The 19,522-nt window shown below is 32.8% G+C and overlaps 2 protein-coding genes across 3 annotated transcripts; one reads left to right on the top strand and one right to left on the bottom strand.

Annotated features, from left to right (window-relative positions):
* The first annotated feature begins 7,036 nt into the window (after positions 1-7,036).
* On the top strand, positions 7,037-8,508 carry LOC139850391 (mitotic-spindle organizing protein 1A). Its single transcript, XM_071839973.1, has 2 exons — positions 7,037-7,221; positions 8,163-8,508. Exon 2 carries the CDS (start codon positions 8,184-8,186, stop codon positions 8,382-8,384), a length of 201 nt encoding a protein of 66 aa, XP_071696074.1. The 5' UTR covers positions 7,037-7,221; positions 8,163-8,183; the 3' UTR covers positions 8,385-8,508.
* Positions 8,509-8,938: 430 nt separating this feature from the next.
* Positions 8,939-15,925, bottom strand: LOC139848256 (NADP-dependent malic enzyme-like). 2 transcript variants are annotated; one of them, XM_071837990.1, is made up of 20 exons: positions 15,733-15,925; positions 13,882-14,021; positions 13,382-13,502; positions 13,206-13,280; positions 12,957-13,108; positions 12,756-12,861; positions 12,617-12,682; positions 12,399-12,494; positions 12,180-12,251; positions 12,017-12,100; positions 11,392-11,490; positions 11,247-11,294; positions 10,581-10,634; positions 10,343-10,441; positions 10,135-10,224; positions 9,951-10,028; positions 9,778-9,852; positions 9,578-9,668; positions 9,249-9,377; positions 8,939-9,164 (listed from the first exon to the last, which is right to left on the bottom strand). In XM_071837990.1, the coding sequence occupies exons 1-20, from the start codon at positions 15,850-15,852 to the stop codon at positions 9,076-9,078; spliced, it is 1,884 nt and encodes a 627-aa protein (XP_071694091.1). In that variant the 5' UTR covers positions 15,853-15,925; the 3' UTR covers positions 8,939-9,075. The 2 variants fall into 2 exon arrangements, with proteins under 2 accessions (XP_071694091.1, XP_071694092.1); XM_071837991.1 differs by having other exon boundaries at positions 12,957-13,105.
* Between the last annotated feature and the right edge of the window lie 3,597 nt (positions 15,926-19,522).

The following is a 19,522-nucleotide window of genomic DNA, read 5'->3' as shown; positions in this document are numbered from 1 at the left end:
AGTAGCTTACCGACTAGAGTTACCTCAACAACTCGCGGCTGTACATAACACTTTCCACGTCTCGAATTTAAAGAAATGTTTTGCTAAAGAAGATCTCACTATTCCGTTAGATGAAATCCAAATCAACGAAAAACTTCAATTCATCGAAGAACCCGTCGAAATAATGGATCGTGAGGTTAAAAGACTTAAGCAAAACAAGATACCAATTGTTAAGGTTCGATGGAATGCTCATAGAGGACTCGAGTTCACCTGGGAGCGTGAAGATCAGATGAAGAAGAAATACCCGCATCTATTTCCAGAAGATTCGTCAACACCTTCAACAGCTTAAAATTTCGGGACGAAATTTATTTAACGGGTAGGTACTGTAGTGACCCGAACTTTTCCATGTTTATATATATTAATTGAGATTGATATTTACATGATTAAATGTTTCCAACATGTTAAGCAATCAAACTTGTTAAGACTTGATTAATTGAAATATGTTTCATATAGACAATTGACCACCCAAGTTGATCGGTGATTCACGAACGTTAAAACTTGTAAAAACTATATGATGACATATATATGGATATATATATATAGTTAACATGATACTATGATAAGAAAACATATCATAAAGTATATTAACAATGAACTACATATGTAAAAACAAGACTACTAACTTAATGATTTTTAAACGAGACATATATGTAACGATTATCGTTGTAAAGACATTTAATGTATATATATCATATTAAGAGATATTCATACATGATAATATCATGATAATATAATAATTTAAAATCTCATTTGATAATATAAACATTGAGTTAACAACATTTAACAAGATCGTTAACCTAAAGGTTTCAAAACAACACTTACATGTAACGACTAACGATGACTTAACGACTCAGTTAAAATGTATATACATGTAGTGTTTTAATATGTATTTATACACTTTTTAAAGACTTCAATACACTTATCAAAATACTTCTACTTAACAAAAATGCTTACAATTACATCCTCGTTCAGTTTCATCAACAATTCTACTCGTATGCACCCGTATTCGTACTCGTACAATACACAGCTTTTAGATGTATGTACTATTGGTATATACACTCCAATGATCAGCTCTTAGCAGCCCATGTGAGTCACCTAACACATGTGGGAACCATCATTTGGCAACTAGCATGAAATATCTCATAAAATTACAAAAATATGAGTAATCATTCATGACTTATTTACATGAAAACAAAATAACATATCCTTTATATCTAATCCATACACCAACGACCAAAAACACCTACAAACACTTTCATTCTTCAATTTTCTTCATCTAATTGATCTCTCTCAAGTTCTATCTTCAAGTTCTAAGTGTTCTTCATAAATTCCAAAAGTTCTAGTTTCATAAAATCAAGAAGACTTTCAAGTTTGCTAGCTCACTTCCAATCTTGTAAGGTGATCATCCAACCTCAAGAAATCTTTGTTTCTTACAGTAGGTTATCATTCTAATACAAGGTAATAATCATATTCAAACTTTGGTTCAATTTCTATAACTATAACAATCTTATTTCAAGTGATGATCTTACTTGAACTTGTTTTCGTGTCATGATTCTGCTTCAAGAACTTCGAGCCATCTAAGGATCCGTTGAAGCTAGATCCATTTTTCTCTTTTCCAGTAGGTTTATCCAAGGAACTTAAGGTAGTAATGATGTTCATAACATCATTCAATTCATACATATAAAGCTATCTTATTCGAAGGTTTAAACTTGTAATCACTAGAACATAGTTTAATTAATTCTAAACTTGTTCGCAAACAAAAATTAATCCTTCTAACTTGACTTTTAAAATCAACTAAACACATGTTATATATCTATATGATATGCTAACTTAATGATTTAAAACCTGGAAACACGAAAAATACCGTAAAACCGGATTTACGCCGTCGTAGAAACACCGCGGGCTGTTTTGGGTTAGTTAATTAAAAACTATGATAAACTTTGATTTAAAAGTTGTTATTCTGAGAAAATTATTTTTATTATGAACATGAAACTATATCCAAAAATTATGGTTAAACTCAAAGTGGAAGTATGTTTTCTAAAATGGTCATCTAGACGTCGTTCTTTCGACTGAAATGACTACCTTTACAAAAACGACTTGTAACTTATTTTTCCGACTATAAACCTATACTTTTTCTGTTTAGATTCATAAAATAGAGTTCAATATGAAACTATAGCAATTTGATTCACTCAAAACGGATTTAAAATGAAGAAGTTATGGGTAAAACAAGATTGGATAATTTTTCTCATTTTAGCTACGTGAAAATTAGTAACAAATCTATTCCAACCATAACTTAATCAACTTGTATTGTATATTATGTAATCTTGAGATACCATAGACACGTATACAATGTTTCGACCTATCATGTCGACACATCTATATATATTTCGGAACAACCATAGACACTCTATATGTGAATGTTGGAGTTAGCTATACAGGGTTGAGGTTGATTCCAAAATATATTTAGTTTGAGTTGTGATCAATACTGAGATACGTATACACTGGGTCGTGGATTGATTCAAGATAATATTTATCGATTTATTTCTGTACATCTAACTGTGGACAACTAGTTGTAGGTTACTAACGAGGACAGCTGACTTAATAAACTTAAAACATCAAAATATATTAAAAGTGTTGTAAATATATTTTGAACATACTTTGATATATATGTATATATTGTTATAGGTTCGTGAATCAACCAGTGGCCAAGTCTTACTTCCCGACGAAGTAAAAATCTATGAAAGTGAGTTATAGTCCCACTTTTAAAATCTAATATTTTTGGGATGAGAATACATGCAGGTTTTATAAATGATTTACAAAATAGACACAAGTACGTGAAATTACATTCTATGGTTGAATTATCAAAATCGAATATGCCCCTTTTTATTAAGTCTGGTAATCTAAGAATTAGGGAACAGACACCCTAATTGACGCGAATCCTAAAGATAGATCTATTGGGCCTAACAAACCCCATCCAAAGTACCGGATGCTTTAGTACTTCGAAATTTATATCATATCCGAAGGGTGTCCCGGAATGATGGGGATATTCTTATATATGCATCTTGTTATTGTCGGTTACCAGGTGTTCACCATATGAATGATTTTTATCTCTATGTATGGGATGTGTATTGAAATATGAAATCTTGTGGTCTATTGTTACGATTTGATATATATAGGTTAAACCTATAACTCACTAACATTTTTGTTGACGTTTAAAGCATGTTTATTCTCAGGTGAATATTAAGAGCTTCCGCTGTTGCATACTAAAATAAGGACAAGATTTGGAGTCCATGTTTGTATGATATTGTGTAAAAAAAAACTGCATTCAAGAAACTGATTTCGATGTAACATATTTGTATTGTAAACCATTATGTAATGGTCGTGTGTAAACAGGATATTTTAGATTATCATTATTTGATAATCTACGTAAAGCTTTTTAAACCTTTATTTATGAAATAAAGGTTATGGTTTGTTTTAAAAATGAATGCAGTCTTTGAAAAACGTCTCATATAGAGGTCAAAACCTCGCAACGAAATCAATTAATATGGAACGTTTTTAATCAATAAGAATGGGACATTTCATGTTGGGCCCGATAGATCTATCTTTAGGATTCGCGTCAATTAGGGTGTCTGTTCCCTAATTCTTAGATTACCAGACTTAATAAAAAGTGGCATATTCGATTTCGATAATTCAACCATATAATGTAGTTTCGATTACTTGTGTCTATTTCATAAAACATTTATAAAAATTGCGCATGTATTCTCAGCCCAAAAATATAAAGGGTAAAAAGGCAAATGAAACTCACCATACTATATTTCGTAGTAAAATACATATAACGTCATTGAACAAGTGAAATGTTGGCCTCGGATTCACGAACCTATATTATTTGTATATATTTATTTGTTGGTCAATATTTGTTCTTACAATTTAGGTTAAGTCATAGTGTACCACAATCCTAATGCTCGAGACTATATGCAAAAGTCAACAAAAGTCAATTTGACTCAAAATGTTTTCCAAAATTTATACATGATTATTATATTTTAAATATCGTCGTTTTGTATTTTTACATATTTTTAAAAGATTTTACTAAAGTAAATAATACAATTTATTTATTAATAATTAAAATATAATTTTATATATCTTAAGTAATAAAATTTATAAGGTTCATTTAATATCATAAAATATTATGATAGGTTTTATTAAAGTAATTATATTATTTGTGTTACATATTTATTTGATATAATAACATTGATAAATAAAATTTATATTATTTTGTAAGAATAATTATTATTATCTTATTAATAAAAATATTAATTTTTATATTTACTAAAAATGATATTATGAAAAATGATAATTTCTAATTCATGATATTAGTGAAATTTATATTAACAATGTTATTCCTATTAAAAAATAATAACTTTTGTAAAAATGATATTTTTTAATATTAATAATACCTTTAATAATAATAGTGATAAAAATAATAAAAAAATGATAATTTTATCTAAATCAGTTTCTTACAATATTTTAAATTTCATCATGATACTCATACTCATTATTTCCTAATTGATTTGTTAGTAGCTTTTAAGTCGTCTTTTATATCGTATTCCTTTTAATGATAATAATAATAGTAATTATAATAATTAAGTGTTACTTAATATTATACACTAATAATAATAAATATTATGATAATGATATTACTAATAACTATTTTAATGGTGATAATAATAATAATACTAATTATACTTTTAATGATAGTAATAATAATAAAAATAACAATTTTTAATGATAATACTTTTTATTGATAATAATAATAATAATAATAATAATAATAATAATAATAATTTGATAAAAACTAGAATGACGATAACAACGACGATAATAATAATCATTTTTAATAATAATATTAAAAATTCAATTGACTATAACTTCTAATCCGTTCATCGAAACCATTCGACATCTAAAGGAAAAGTTCTTAATTTTTCGCTAGCTTTCCAACGACATGCATATCTTATATCTTATCTCAACCACAGGTGTAACTAATTTAAGATTCAACATAACCTATCTAAGGGCACTATAAAAAGTTCAAGCATACATAATCCTATTTTCTCGAGCACTAGTCAGGGATACACTATTAGTATGTAAAAATTAAATTATGAGTACTCACGTATCAATATTGAGATTCAATATTGCAGGAAAGGTACGTAGACGCAACGGAGATGATAAACACTAATTTGACCTCACGAGCATAACCCCCGAACATTACCCATAACCTCCATAGCTATAACCCATAATTTATTTAGTTCTATCCCGCTCAAAAAATTCATTTTGAGAGCACGCGGGCAGAACCTCGTCGTAGTATTTTATGTATAAATAATAATACTAATAATAATGATAAAATTAATAATAATATTAATCTTTAAACTAATAATAATAATAATGATAATAATAATAATAATAATAAATATATATATATACGAGAGAGTGAGAGATATGAGATGTAATGAATGAATTTGATCCGAACCAAAAACGCGTTTTTAAATGAAATGAGAGCTCACCAAACACACCATGCAATCGCATGGTGTCTCTCCTTTATATCCATGCGATTGCATGGAATCAACTTTACAGTTCAAGCGCACTCATTCTTCTACCGACGTTTCTTATGTAACATATGTTATATTTATATATTATTTAATATATAATATATTTAATCTTTAGAATTAATTAAATATTATATTATATTTACGTTCATGGTAAAAATATAATTTTTACAAAAATGACACGGTCGTGGTTTCACGACTCATGTACCACTTTCGGTTTTTCGAGCGCACTCTCGTACATTTAGAAAACTAGCCTTTTTCGTTATGCGACGTGTACTTTTAATAATAATTTGACTTTTTTTATCAAAAATTTACTTTGTGAAAATGTATCTTATAAAATTTGAGTGTTGTGGTCATTTGCTTCTATAAATCAGTGACTCGTTGTTTACCAAAATATATTATTTTAAATTAGGACGTTTTATGACTACGTAAAAATATATAGTTACATATTTAGAAATATAAGTTTGTATCCAAAATCTTTTATTTAATAGTATAACATTTAGTTTTTCAAAACTATTTATTTTTCAAAGTTTATTTTTATTTTGCTTAGAAAGATAGTTTAACGCGTAACGTTTTCAAGTTAATATATTTATACATAAACATATCTAATCATATACGTTCATTTAGTGGTTCGTGAATCATTGAAATTTAGTCGAGGTTAAATGCATATATGAATATAGTTTCAAATCCTTGAGACTTAATCATAACAAACTTTGCTTATCGTGTCGGATTAATATAAAGATAAAGTTTAAATTTGGTCCGAAATTGTCGGGTCGTCACATTTCAGACTAGTTTCAGGGGGTGGTGGTGGTTTTGGGCTCTGTCGTGCTGTTGGGTGGTGTTAACCGTGAGTTCGAGTGCGAGTTTCTTCCTGCTCGGGGACACTTTCGGGTTTGGTCCAGGCGACAATCTCCCTGTTGGAGATCTGGTTCAGATCCGGGGGTGGAAGCGATTTTTTGCGGATTAGACTCTTCTTCAGACGGTTGGGGCGTCGCTGTTTGCTGGGTTCTTTGTGTGTTGTGGTGGCGTTCGGCGTTCTCCCGATCGTCACCGTTGGTTTGCGTTCTTCTTTTAAATTGTCTATGTGTAGTATAACCGGTATTTCAGATTCATGTTGTTTTAGCTTTAGTTGGTTTTGTTTCTTTGTAAAATGTAATTTCTCACCATGTTGGTGAGCCATTTGATTAGGTCTGTTTAGTATTAACTAGAGCTTGTATTGGACTCTATTGTATCGGTTGTACGAGTTGATTTTCGGATCCGTTATTAATGTTATGGTTTAAAAAAAATGTTATGTTTTTTTTTTCCAAAAAAAAAAAAATTAAAAAAAAAAAAAAAATCCTAGGTTATCGTTAGCAAATTTCTTTATTCAACTTTTACTCAAAAAGAAAATAAAGCTATTAAGGGATCAAGTACGCAGCCAAACACCCCCTATTTTCACATAAATCGTACAGAAAACCGATCATCAAAGAAATTGAACATATACGGAGTAGTATAATTCAATTTGTATTGAAGCTGCTCCTGCTATCGAACAACATTACTGAATACATCTCTGTTGATACTCATAATTTATAGGAGAAAATTTGGGGTACGTGGTTTATTATCCACTTTAGGTTTTTAAATTTACAATTTTTTTTTCTGATGGTTGGATATGTTTGTTGATGATAAAGCATTCCTGAATCATGATTGTAACCATTTCATATTGATGTATTATTTGGATTCAATCAAAATTTTTGGAAATTTGCATTTTGAAAAGTTTTTTTAACCCTAAAAATCTGATTTGGGGTATTATTCGATTTTGTACTTTATAATTAGAATTAGAATTGATTGATATTAAATCAATCTGTTTAGATTATGCTGTAGTTTGATAAATCATGTGAATAATAATAGATCAAAATGTGGCTCCTTATTTTCATTAGTTTCGAACTTCTGCTGCTTCGAAAAAAGAATAATAATCAGGAATGTTTGGCTTACCTTATTTATGATCTTATTAGTTAAGTCTCTACAGATGTTGAGCAGCTTATGAGCTTCAATAAGCCATAAACAGAAGTTGATAAGCTCATATGGCGTTAAAAATGGGCTATTGGCATTTGAGATTCTAGTATCTTCGTAAAATAAAGTAAACTAATGTCCCTTGTTTAGTATCATGATCATTAATCAAGGTATTACGTTATGGGTATGCAATATGTTCATAGGTAACTAGTTTTGTGTCGGATGTAATTTTAGTAGCATGCTTGCATTATAAAAGCAGTTACCTCAATCAGCTTTGAGCCTGATATATGGCAATATATAGGTTACTTGCATTACATCGTCGTTTGTAAGTATTGTACGGAATGTGGTGTGTGTTTTTGTTTATAGAAGTAGACTTCAAGTATAACTTTTACTCTGAAATGAGTGTGCAGGCGACAATCTTTAGGCACATTACGATGTTCAGTTTCTGCATTTTGCAAATGCCGAATTAGTTATTGAGATTTTAAAGTAAGAATCCTTTTTTTGGGTAGATCTGATAGATTTTAATATTTCTTTCAGGAAAAGGCTCGATCTTGATACATGGATACGGATGCTGCAAAAACTGCTAAGGACTCTTTAGAGCTGGTTTTTCAAATGTCAAATATTCTTGATACGGGTTTGGATCGCCACACCCTTTCTGTATTAATTGCCCTATGTGACCTTGGTTTGAACCCCGAGGCACTAGCCGCTGTTGTCAAAGAGTTCCGTAAAGACTCTCCATCCACATCAACCAGTAGGTAAAGTTTCATCCAAATATCGGGTTACATGTATTTCTCCATTTCAGTTTTATGTTGTATCTTCCTTTAAGATCATGTTGAAAACGTTGGAATGCTTATTCCTTAAAAAAAAGTGTTCTCTTGTGTTTGTTGACTGTCTTATGCTTTTTCCAGTGCATCATTACTTGGATGGGTTGGGTTGGGTCGGGTCGGGTCAGGGTGACTTGCATATACTTTAGTCTGATCTTCTTTTCTCGATATTCATTTTAGGACTAATTGACGTGTGAATTCTAGAAAATCGATCCACCAGCCCGACGCTGTAAAGTTAATCCTTTTTTTGTACAATTACAGGTTACCAAAATGAGTTTTTTGTGTTGATTATTATTTTCCGGGTAGGTTTTCTTGTTTCTGAATATTTTGAAGACCTATAAATTTACCAACTTGGCAAGAGTTTGTGTTATGTTTGAACAAATATAAATTGCTAGTTTAGAAAGAAACTTGTGTTCCCCATAAAAGGCCATAATAGTTAAAAGAAGCAATTCACTTTATACCCAACTTATCAATAGAACACTTGTGACATCATTTTAATAACATTGTTATACATACAGTTATACAATAATTGAAGCACATAACATATGATCTGTAATCTTGAAAACTAATAAAACCACTATAATAATTAATTAAGCAATCAAATTTAACCTCTAAGAACTAAAGAATTAACGATAATTGCGGTACTTTGGAGAATACATGCAACTTTCTGCGAATTTAACAAGGTTACTAGGACGAGGGAGATGAGATGCCAAACCTAAAACATATCAAAGAATATTATCAATAAAAGGTTTTAAAAAGAGAAATTATTCGTAAGATCTCAAATGCGAGAAATGCTTACCGTATTCATATGCTCTTGAAGCTACCTTGGCTGCAATATTGGCTGAGATTTTTCTAATATTTTTAAAACTAGGATATATAATACCCTTGGCATAGTCTTCTTCAGTCACTTGAGATGCCAAAGCTTCCGCTGTTTGCATATGTACATATATATCAATGCATTAAGGGAGTGATTCGTATACCATTAAAATTTATCCATACACCACTAAAACTATTTTAGAGAGTTGTACAGTACAACATTGTAATGCATATTTCATGGTGTACAGATAATGTTAATGGTATACGGGTCATCACCCTAAGATAAAGTTGCACATTAATAAAATGTCACACCTGCTGCCAAGAGGAACTCATCATGCACGCGAATTGCACCACACATGATCAACCCCAAACCAAATCCAGGAAATATGTATGCATTGTTTGCCTATGTGTAAAAAATAAGGTAAAACTTCACAGCTAATCGGATAGGTATTCTATCTGAAACAACGGTTAAAAAAGGGAAATAAATGATGATTCATGTAGAAGTGTTAAACCTGTCCAGGTACGAACTCTTTGCCATCGTATATGACCGGGTCAAATGGGCTTCCACTAGCAAAGATTGCATGACCCTGAAAGTATTTTGAACTCATGTAGTTATATTATTGTCGTGGGGCCCATGACCCGATGTTTGCACGAAATGAAGAATAGAGAACAATTGGCAACTTACTTGACTCCATGTATAAGCTTCTTCAGCGGTACACTCAGATTGTGAAGTTGGATTAGAAAGAGCCATAATGAGAGGTTTCTACATGCCAAACAATCTTATTAAGTCTCGTTAGTTATATGTAATAATAACCTGGTAATAAATGACATTTCTATTGTGTCAATGCAATATAGCAAGAGAATCTAACTGCGTTAATAGATGACATGGCCTCGATAACTTCCTTCGTAAATTGTTTCCCGACTCCTGATGTTCCTATTAAAATTGTTGGCTTGATTGCCTGGGTTGACATAAGAATCGAAAAAAAAAAAAAAAAATCTTTAGTTTACATTTCCTGAAGAATTTGGCTTAGTGGCCAAAAAGAAATATAAAAACGTCATTTGAATATTTAATTGCACCTTAACAGCTTCCAAGAGTCCAGTAACGGGTTCATGATCATGAGCCCATGGTTGCTTAAAATGTTGAAGAGAATCTTTACGCGAGCTTACAATCAATCCCTGCATCAACGGAACACAACTTAACTTTCACAGTATACTAATTCTATTCTAATATATACTATAACACAATCATTGTTCACCAAAAACTGGAAATTTTGATGGGCCCATGTTGCTTTTAAACCTCTAATAAATCTAGTACCTTCGAGTCGACGAGCCAAATTTTCTTCCGAGACTCTTCCACCGTCAGTTTAGTCTGCAAACAGCACTTTTTAAGGTTAAGATCTTGCACTGTAATAATCCTTGTTTATGACTACTTAATCCAATACCTGGACAGTTGCATACTTGCATCCTATACCATTTAAAGTCGCATCTAATTGTTATCTTAAGGGTTATAGCAAAAGAAAATAAATTAATAGCAAAGACTTCAATAAACTATCACTTCACTTTTGACTTGGTCAATAGAATTTATATTTTTTACCAAGACCATCTACCATTCTACCTTGCAACATTAGAGTAAAAATACTCGCCTTCCCGGGTAACCCGAATAAAGAAAACCTTACCACTTTTCAAAGGCCGAATCGGTAAAATCAATTCGAATTTTCTAACAGGAATGGGCCAAATGGGTCAAAAGTCCCCAAAAAGTTTAACTTTGAACCATAAAACCTCCTAATCATATTACTAGAAAAGAAACATATTCCATTCGATAACCTACTCTATTGTTTTAGTAAATAAGATCAATCTCAAATGGTTCTAAAAATGATTTTAAAAGTCCAACAAACCAAATTACATATGCAGGGAAAGTGTGTTATATTTATAGCAATTCGACATAAAAATATAGCAAGTTCGAGAGTCATGGAACAATGACCTTCTTTAATATCTCAAGCGAAATAAGCTCCGCTATACCTGTACCAGCCTTTACAACAAAAGAACAAATATTATGTCCAAAACAAGCCAAGTTATCAATATTTAAAGTGTGAGATACAGGTTTACGAATATATTTCGCCGCTAACCTCTCCGGCACCTAGAAATAAGAACGTGTGATCGGCTAGAGTCCCTCCAATCAACTTTAAAGCTGAAAGCAAACCTCCCAAAACAACACACGCGGTACCCTGAATCGCATTGAAAGACTTGCTAAAAAGATGACTTCTTCAACCCAATTACTCATGCATTGTTAAATTCGGGTTGACTCGACCCATTCTTTATTACTATTGCCCAAAAAGGAGTCTGATTCCAATTTGGTGCGGAAAAAGGATTCGTATTTTAAAAAAGTTGCACTCAATGTAAATTTTACCATGTGGCTGCCACCTCATCAAATTTGATGAGGTGGCTGCCATCGAACAGGGATTATTACACCAAATTGAAATCATACTCCATTTACTCATGACCAGATTTCCAAGTATGATTACAAATGCTAAAAATATTGCAACTTTGTTAAGTCATTGCATTGGAAAAAATATTTGTCATTGAAATAACATAACATTTGTAATCATACTTTTTAACATGTACCCCATCTACGGAAAAAGGTGATAAAATATTGAAAAAAAGGTTTCAAGTCTACCCAACATGACTCTTATCAAGCCATACTACCCATTTTGACCCTGACCATTTTCCCACCTTTTGTTTAAAAGAAGTTACCTGAATATCATCATTAAAAACAAGATGACGTGTTCGGTATTTAACCAGCAAATCAAACGCATTGTGGTTGGCAAAATCTTCAAACTGGATACACACAACAGGTTCACATTTAGACAAATTAAAACATAAATAAACACCAAATATTTATATCTTGTTAACAGACCTGAATAAGGACTTTTTCTCCATAATTTTTCTTGACTGCCGTCATGAACTCCTCTAACAACTCGTCGTATTCCTAAATCAAACAAAAAAGTAATCAACTTTATGACTCAACAACCAACAACTGAACCCGAGTTGCCCACTAAATAACCATAGTTACATAATTAATTAAATACATATTCTAAAAAGAAAAACATTATGAAATAATATTATCAAATGATACCTCGCCAGTTGCTCTCTTTTGCTTAAGACCAATGTAGAATTCATCATTTAACAGTTTCTCGTTTTTTGTACCGACATCAATTGTTACGGGCAGGCACTGTAATGAAAATTAAGAGAAAATTTTATCCTCTTAATGTTACATTATTTATCAGTATTTACAAATCTTATCACTATAATTGTGATATTTTCCATTTTGTTACTATTACTGAAAACACTTACAACCGAAGGACGAACACCTCCAAGTGCTGTATACAAAGAAAGTTTTCCAACAGGTATCCCCATCCCCTGTAACATTGTAATAATAATCAAATAAATAAATAATCAATAATAATAAAAATAAAAAATGACTGGATTTTACCTGGCAGCCGAGGTCACCTAGCCCCAATATACGCTCACCATCGGTCACAACAATAACTTGGATGTTTTTTTCCGGCCAATTTTTTAGTACTTCAAGAATCTTACCCCTGATAATTCGATTACCGTATAGCATAATTTAGTACAACAAGAACAACTTATATACTACAAAGTCAACATTTGAAGTTTGACTAATTGAACATACTTGTCTTTTAAGCTGATGTAAAGTCCCTGTGGACGTCGATAAATGCTGCCGTATTTCTGGCACGCTTCACCAACGGTTGGCGTGTAAACTATCGGGAGTAGTTCCTCAACATTATTAATAAGAAGCTTGTAAAATAATTTTTCATTCGTCTCCTGCTCGAAAACGCGCACAATTTTTATAAAATTATATACTAAATTAGCTAAAAAACAAAACCTATGTAAAGTTACAAAAATGTGAGAATACGGGTACCTGAAGATCCATCATCGCTATATATTTATGCAGCGGAACTTGATATTGGCGAAGTATGTGCAAAGTTCTTTTTTCCTAATTGTTAAGGAAATTATAGTCGACTGACGAGTTAGTACATATGCACTCCATAGTCCATATTATGGTCAAAGGAAGTCAACTAAATGTTATGAATTTACTTGAAGTTCTTGAGTGAATACAGTGGGGGGCAAAAGCCCCCGCAGGTAATGAGCATCTCTTTCTTTCTCTGTGAAAGCAAGTCCTTTATTATGTTGTGGGCTCCGCAACAACGTGTGCCCACTGAAACATGAAAATAATAAGAATTTTGTTACACATTGTGTTCAAAAAGATTTATATTATTATTATATCTAATTCTAATGTAGTTATAAAATAGTAACATGTGAACTGGTGAAAATGAAACTGAATACTGAAAATGGGTCTCGACACAACCCGACCCAAAAATTTAAGATGAAAAATGGGTGTCGGTCCTACCCGGCCCGGGTCTCGACCCAACTCGTTCGACCTATTTAAAAGCTGACCCATTTCAATCCATGACCCGTTTCGACCCAACCCACTTGATACTTGACCCAACCCTACTCAACCCGACCCGTTTGCCATGTATACATGTGATAAACATAACCAAAGGACTAATTAAAGGCATTTAAAAGATTATAATGACCTGGCAACAGATACAGCCCAAGGAGTAAACGATTGATCATCATCATCGTCATCATTGGTGGTGTTCGTATCGTCTTCACTACCCGCCATAGTAGATAGATTACTATTCCTTTCTCCTTTATCACCCAAAACACCTAACAACTGTTTTGGTAATCAGATAACCTCAGAAACACAATGCAACAAGAAAATTGCAAATAACTCAAGACGTTAATCGATACCCATTTAGAAAATTAAAATTCTGTTGCTTTAGTATATTATGATCAATGCAGAAGGATTGTATGAGCACCCACTTAAAAATGCAACTTTTTTACAGCAATGCAAGACATCTATATACTTATTCGACGAAAAAGTTATGAGTTTTTTTTCGGGAACCTTGAAATTTAACTGTATTTATGAAACGGGTTCAAAGTGAAAGTTATAAAATTCATTAGAAAAATATGAGAACTGTCTATGCAAATTAACCAAGCTCAATAACACTATGCAGCAACCAAAATCCATATTTGTTAAGATTACAACTCAATTCCTTAAGATATCAAAATTTAAGTTAAGCATATAAAAACTTAAAACCAGCACGCTTCTAGTCGAGTGGTATCCTCATTCCTTGTGTTTGGGGCTAGGGTTGAGGTCGTGAGTTCGAGCCTCACTCACCTCACCCTCTTAATTAATCTGTCTGGAGCTCCGGATTGACCCTGAGGGGGTGTTTTCTCCAGGATCCATTCAGGATTCAAACCTGGCGGAAGCAGAAATTTTTTTCACCAGGGGCGAACTTTTTTTAAAAGCGTAGCAATTTTTTTTTGGGCAAAAATGAAAGTTTTGGGGCAAAAATTTGGAGGTTTTTAGGCAAAATTTGGAGGTTTTGGGGCAAAATTGAATGTTTTAAGGCAAAATTGAATGTTTTAAGGCAAAATTTAGAGGTTTTGGGAAACAATATGAAGACTTTGGGGTAAAAAAATATTCCACTTGGGCAAAATCGAAAAATCCAAAAATTTTACACTGAAAATTGCAAACTCACTGGGGGCGGCTGCCCCCCTCTGTCCCCATTAATTTTCGCCCCTGCCTGCAATGCGATTCGAGTTTCCTCCCGAAAGTTTGCGTGAGTGGCAAATGATCGCGAAAGTGGTTAATTCCCTCTGATTGATGCCGACAACTTGTCTTTCAAAAAAAAAAATATAAAAACTTAAACTAAGTTTATTTGATGATTATTCAACCATTGGAACTTTTAAATATGATTATTTTGGGGAAGTGTTGGTAAAAACAAACAAATAAACCAACTTGTAACAGACTAACAAAGTTCAATGGTTTATATACTGGTTGCTGAAAGTTACTATATGATTACCAATCTAAAAGTTTGGCAGTTTTAACAAAGGTTGTAAGAGTTCAATATGCTCAAGAGTAAACTATTGCAATTTGCCAAATTAAAAATGTCATTTGACCTTTTTTACATACTTATTTAAATTACAGTAATGCATTTCTGCCCAACTACGTAAATCTGTAAAATGTATATGCAATTGAGGCAATCTCAAAAATACAAAACAAGAAAAGTGCAATTGTAAATTAAAGATTAAACACACAATGCTACTGTAGCAATGAAAAGATCAAGAAACACAACCCAATAGAATATTGGATTGAAATCAATAATAAATTAATACCCACTAATTCAGCTTGGTTGTATAAGATAAATTCGTGGTGTACCCTCTAAAAAATTAAAAAGCTTTGACTTTGAATATAAGAAATGCCTATCAATTACACATGGGAAAAAAGTCTTTCTTTTTTTTTTTTTTTATTAATAATATGGGTTTGAATTGATAATGCAGGTCATTAAAACAGTAAAGATAAAGGAATGGGATGGTACCAGAGAATTGATTTTCTTGAAGGAAGATGATGACGTGAGCATCAAGAACTGCAACGAAAACGAATAAACACAATTTTTAGAGAATTTAGTTTTGTATGTTTGAGAGTATTTTGATAACATTTCGAGAGAAAGTTGAAAATTTTGTCCTGAAAATAATACAAATTGTTGATTGTTGAAAAGTTCTTCCACTTCTTTCTCTGTCTCTCAGTTGATAAACCCAGCAGTTAGGACCATATGTTTCTTTTTAATTTTTTACCCAACTGTTATTTTTCCCCCCTTTTCATTTTGCATTCGTTATTAAAAATTCCTCTAAAGAATTACTAATTTTTATTCATAATTTATAATAAATAAAGGTAAAGTTATTATTGGATTAGACTAGAAAGTTACCGACCGCGCGTTGCGGCGGTGGCGTTCGGGTCATAATGTGGGTGGCGGGAAAATTTACTCGTGGCGAGCAGGAAGAAACGGGCTGTCGTTGTGTTTAGCGTTTTTTAAAAGGTATCCGTTTCGAACGTACCTTTTATCGTTTTGTTCATAAAATTATTTCGATTACGACGCTGCTTTCGAAAAAATTTAACTCGCGCCGAGCGAAAAGATACGGGCTGTCGTTGTGGTTAACGTTTTTTAAAAAGTGTCCGTTTCGAACGTAGTTAGTTTCGTTTTGTTCACAAAAATATTTCGAGTTTAACAGTGTGGTCGGTGGAATTTAACTCGGAGCGAGGAGGAAGATACGGGCTGTCATAGGGGTTGGGGGAGTTTTTTATTTTAATTAAGTAAATTGACGTTTTACCCCTTGGATTTAAGGGTAGTTTATGTAAGTTGTCGATAGTTGAGGGGGTTTTTTGCATTTTTGGGGTAAAGTTTGGTCAATTGTCGTTTTGACCAAATTTTGGGCGGGGTTGGGGGTCAGACGACCAAACTTCCCACGACTATTAGTATATAGGGTAATAATTAGAACGGTCCTCTACTATATTCTCTATTCGAAGAAAAAGGAAATGAAGTAAAATTAATCAAAGAAAATTTTTGTTTCCAAGTTTTGCTATAAAATGAAAGATATGGAAGGAAATGAATGAATGGTGTTAATTGAATTTTTCTCTCAAATTTTTCTTCCAAAATTAACAAGATTTTATTTGTTTTCTTTTCTTTAGTCACAAAACTCGGGAAGTGAATTGTATTTACCATTGTTTGTTTATCAATAAAATAATGTATAATGTATATATATATAAACATATTGTAATGTCTTATTAAAAATCAAATTGAGTATATAAGTTAAGACAAACTCTACAATTCAGTTAAAGTATCTAATTATTTTATTAGAACAGGTTAAAGGAATTGCATATTAAGACACAATAAAAAGTTTAGCTTATAATTGCAACTGTAAACTTACACGCATGAATAAAAAAAGGTACCTTTATAAGACAGCTTAGATAATCACTAAAAAGTTGATGATACATGATCATTAAAGAAGAAATTGAGGGTGTAATATATTTGGTCATTTAGGAAGATGCGATAATTGGTGTTTAATGAAATTTTAAGGCATTAGAATTGATCATATACAGATAGTATGTTATGTAGCTACGCAATGGTAAAGTAATTAGGCAGAGAATGGAGTATAGAGTGAAATTATGGATGCATAAGTTAGGAACATTTTCCTTTAAATCTCTGTTTTTTATACGTTGGTGGGGTCAAGTTGGATTTGCGGTGATATTTCCACTTTAAAATTTGATAAATCCACTGAGTTCCATGACATAATTCAAAGGATTCTGTACTTGACACATAAAGCATGTTCTAAAGATGTTTATAGGTACCAAATGGTGTACTCGTTATATTGTTGTAAATAGAAAAAGCAAATGCTAAACTTAGTCTTTAAGACTACTACGTTTAATTACAAGTGAATATATCACAGACCCACAATGCCTTTCCCTCTCCCCACCTCCCCCTTCACTCCTCCGGCAACTAAGAGATGGATTCCGGTAAACAGACAACAAATCAATCAAGATGATAACAATGGAGAATGGATCGAAGTCACACGTAAACAAAAAACCAAACCCAATCTGCAACACAACAGACTTCGAAACCTAATCCACAAATATGGAAGTTACAAACCCACAAACTCACCCTCTCCTAAACACAATCACTCTTTTGCCACCTATCCCAACAATATTCCAACCCGTCAGTTCTCATCACCTGAATCCTCAGAACCCATCTCGATATTATTCTTCAATCATCCTGATCACTGGACCGACAATGACCTTCGCATCTTCTTTAAAAGATATGGCATGGTTAATGATGTATACCTCCCTCCTAACAAGGTCCTAAAAAATGGTAAAAAATTTGGTTTTGTTAGATTTTCTGGTATTAAGGACCTAAGCTATCTTCTCAATCGTTTAAACACCATCTACCTTGGAGGGAATTGGCTAAGGGCTTTTCGAGCTCATGCCAGGACAAAGAAACCTTTCGATCACCCCAATCCCAATCGGAATCACAATAAAACCAGTTACTCCGGCCAAAACAACTCAACCTCTCCTCTCCAACCCAACCAACACAAGCCCCATCAATCACCAAATCACACCCCCAAAGTAAACCTGCAACAACAAAGCAAACCAGGGACCAGAGACGGACGCTCGTTCAATGAGGTACTTAATGGAACACCCCCTACAAGAGAGGATATTACCCGAAGAATCTGTATCGAAGAAGAGGATTCTAACATTCAATTGCTGGAACATTCAATAATTGGGGAAATTATAAACATTGACCTTATCGAGCAATTCCCAACTCCATGTTCTGCAGAAGGTTTAACTGATTTTAATATCAGATATTTAGGTGGCCTGGATATTTGCCTATCCTTTGATAATGAAGATACGGTAAAAAACATTCTTTCAAACGAAAAGCATATTGTTCATCAGTGGCTAAAGAACCTCAGAAAGCTCAAGGATAAATGTTTCCAATCTTCAAGGCTAACATGGCTCTGCATAAAAGGGGTTCCGATATCCTGTTGGTCAGAAAAAATTTTTAAAAAAATCGCTGAATGGTACGGTCCTGTTTATGATTTTCAAAATTGCAATTTTAATGGGAATCAAAATCTAGTAATCGGCAAAGTCCTAGTCAAGCTCTGGGGACACAAATTAATGAACACAATTGCGGAGGTAACTACAGCAGGAGGTAAGGTATTCTATGTTCAAATCTTTGAAGACTCCAATTGTATTGTTGAAATTGAAATGGAAGAACAATCTGTTTTTGAAACCCATAACAATACGAGCTGCAAGTCGGATTATAGATCAGATCAGGTGTATTCAGATTCAGATAACGAGGATGATGACTTACCTCCGGTACCAAAAAATCAAAAAGTCTCCGGCGATGCCTGTCACTCCAAAAAACACGCCACGTCAGCATCAAATTTCGATAGCAGTGATGACCTTGGAAACTCCACACCTAACGGCCACAAATCATTTAATGATTCCATTGAAAATTCAACCGTGGGTGATAGCTCAACTATTGGGAATTATCAAAAAGAGAATATCTTAAATACAGATAAATCTGTGAACGAAACCCCAATTACCGAGGATGTTCCTGTTAACACTCCAAAGCCGGTTCATATTAAAGGTAATTTGACCCCCAACCATGACCCCAACAAGGCGAACCCCAGTCCACTTAACCTCTCAAACCTGAGCCCATCGAGTGCTAAGTTTAGCCCAACTCCTCACCCCATTAGCCTAATAACAACTGACCCAATTGGCCTGGCAAATCAATGTTTCGATCCACTTTACTCTTCATTCGAATGCTCTCCACC

This window comes from Rutidosis leptorrhynchoides, chromosome 5 (genome assembly GCF_046630445.1).
Source record: "Rutidosis leptorrhynchoides isolate AG116_Rl617_1_P2 chromosome 5, CSIRO_AGI_Rlap_v1, whole genome shotgun sequence".
NCBI lineage: Eukaryota > Viridiplantae > Streptophyta > Magnoliopsida > Asterales > Asteraceae > Rutidosis > Rutidosis leptorrhynchoides.
This window is presented reverse-complemented; position numbering and strand designations above follow the sequence as displayed.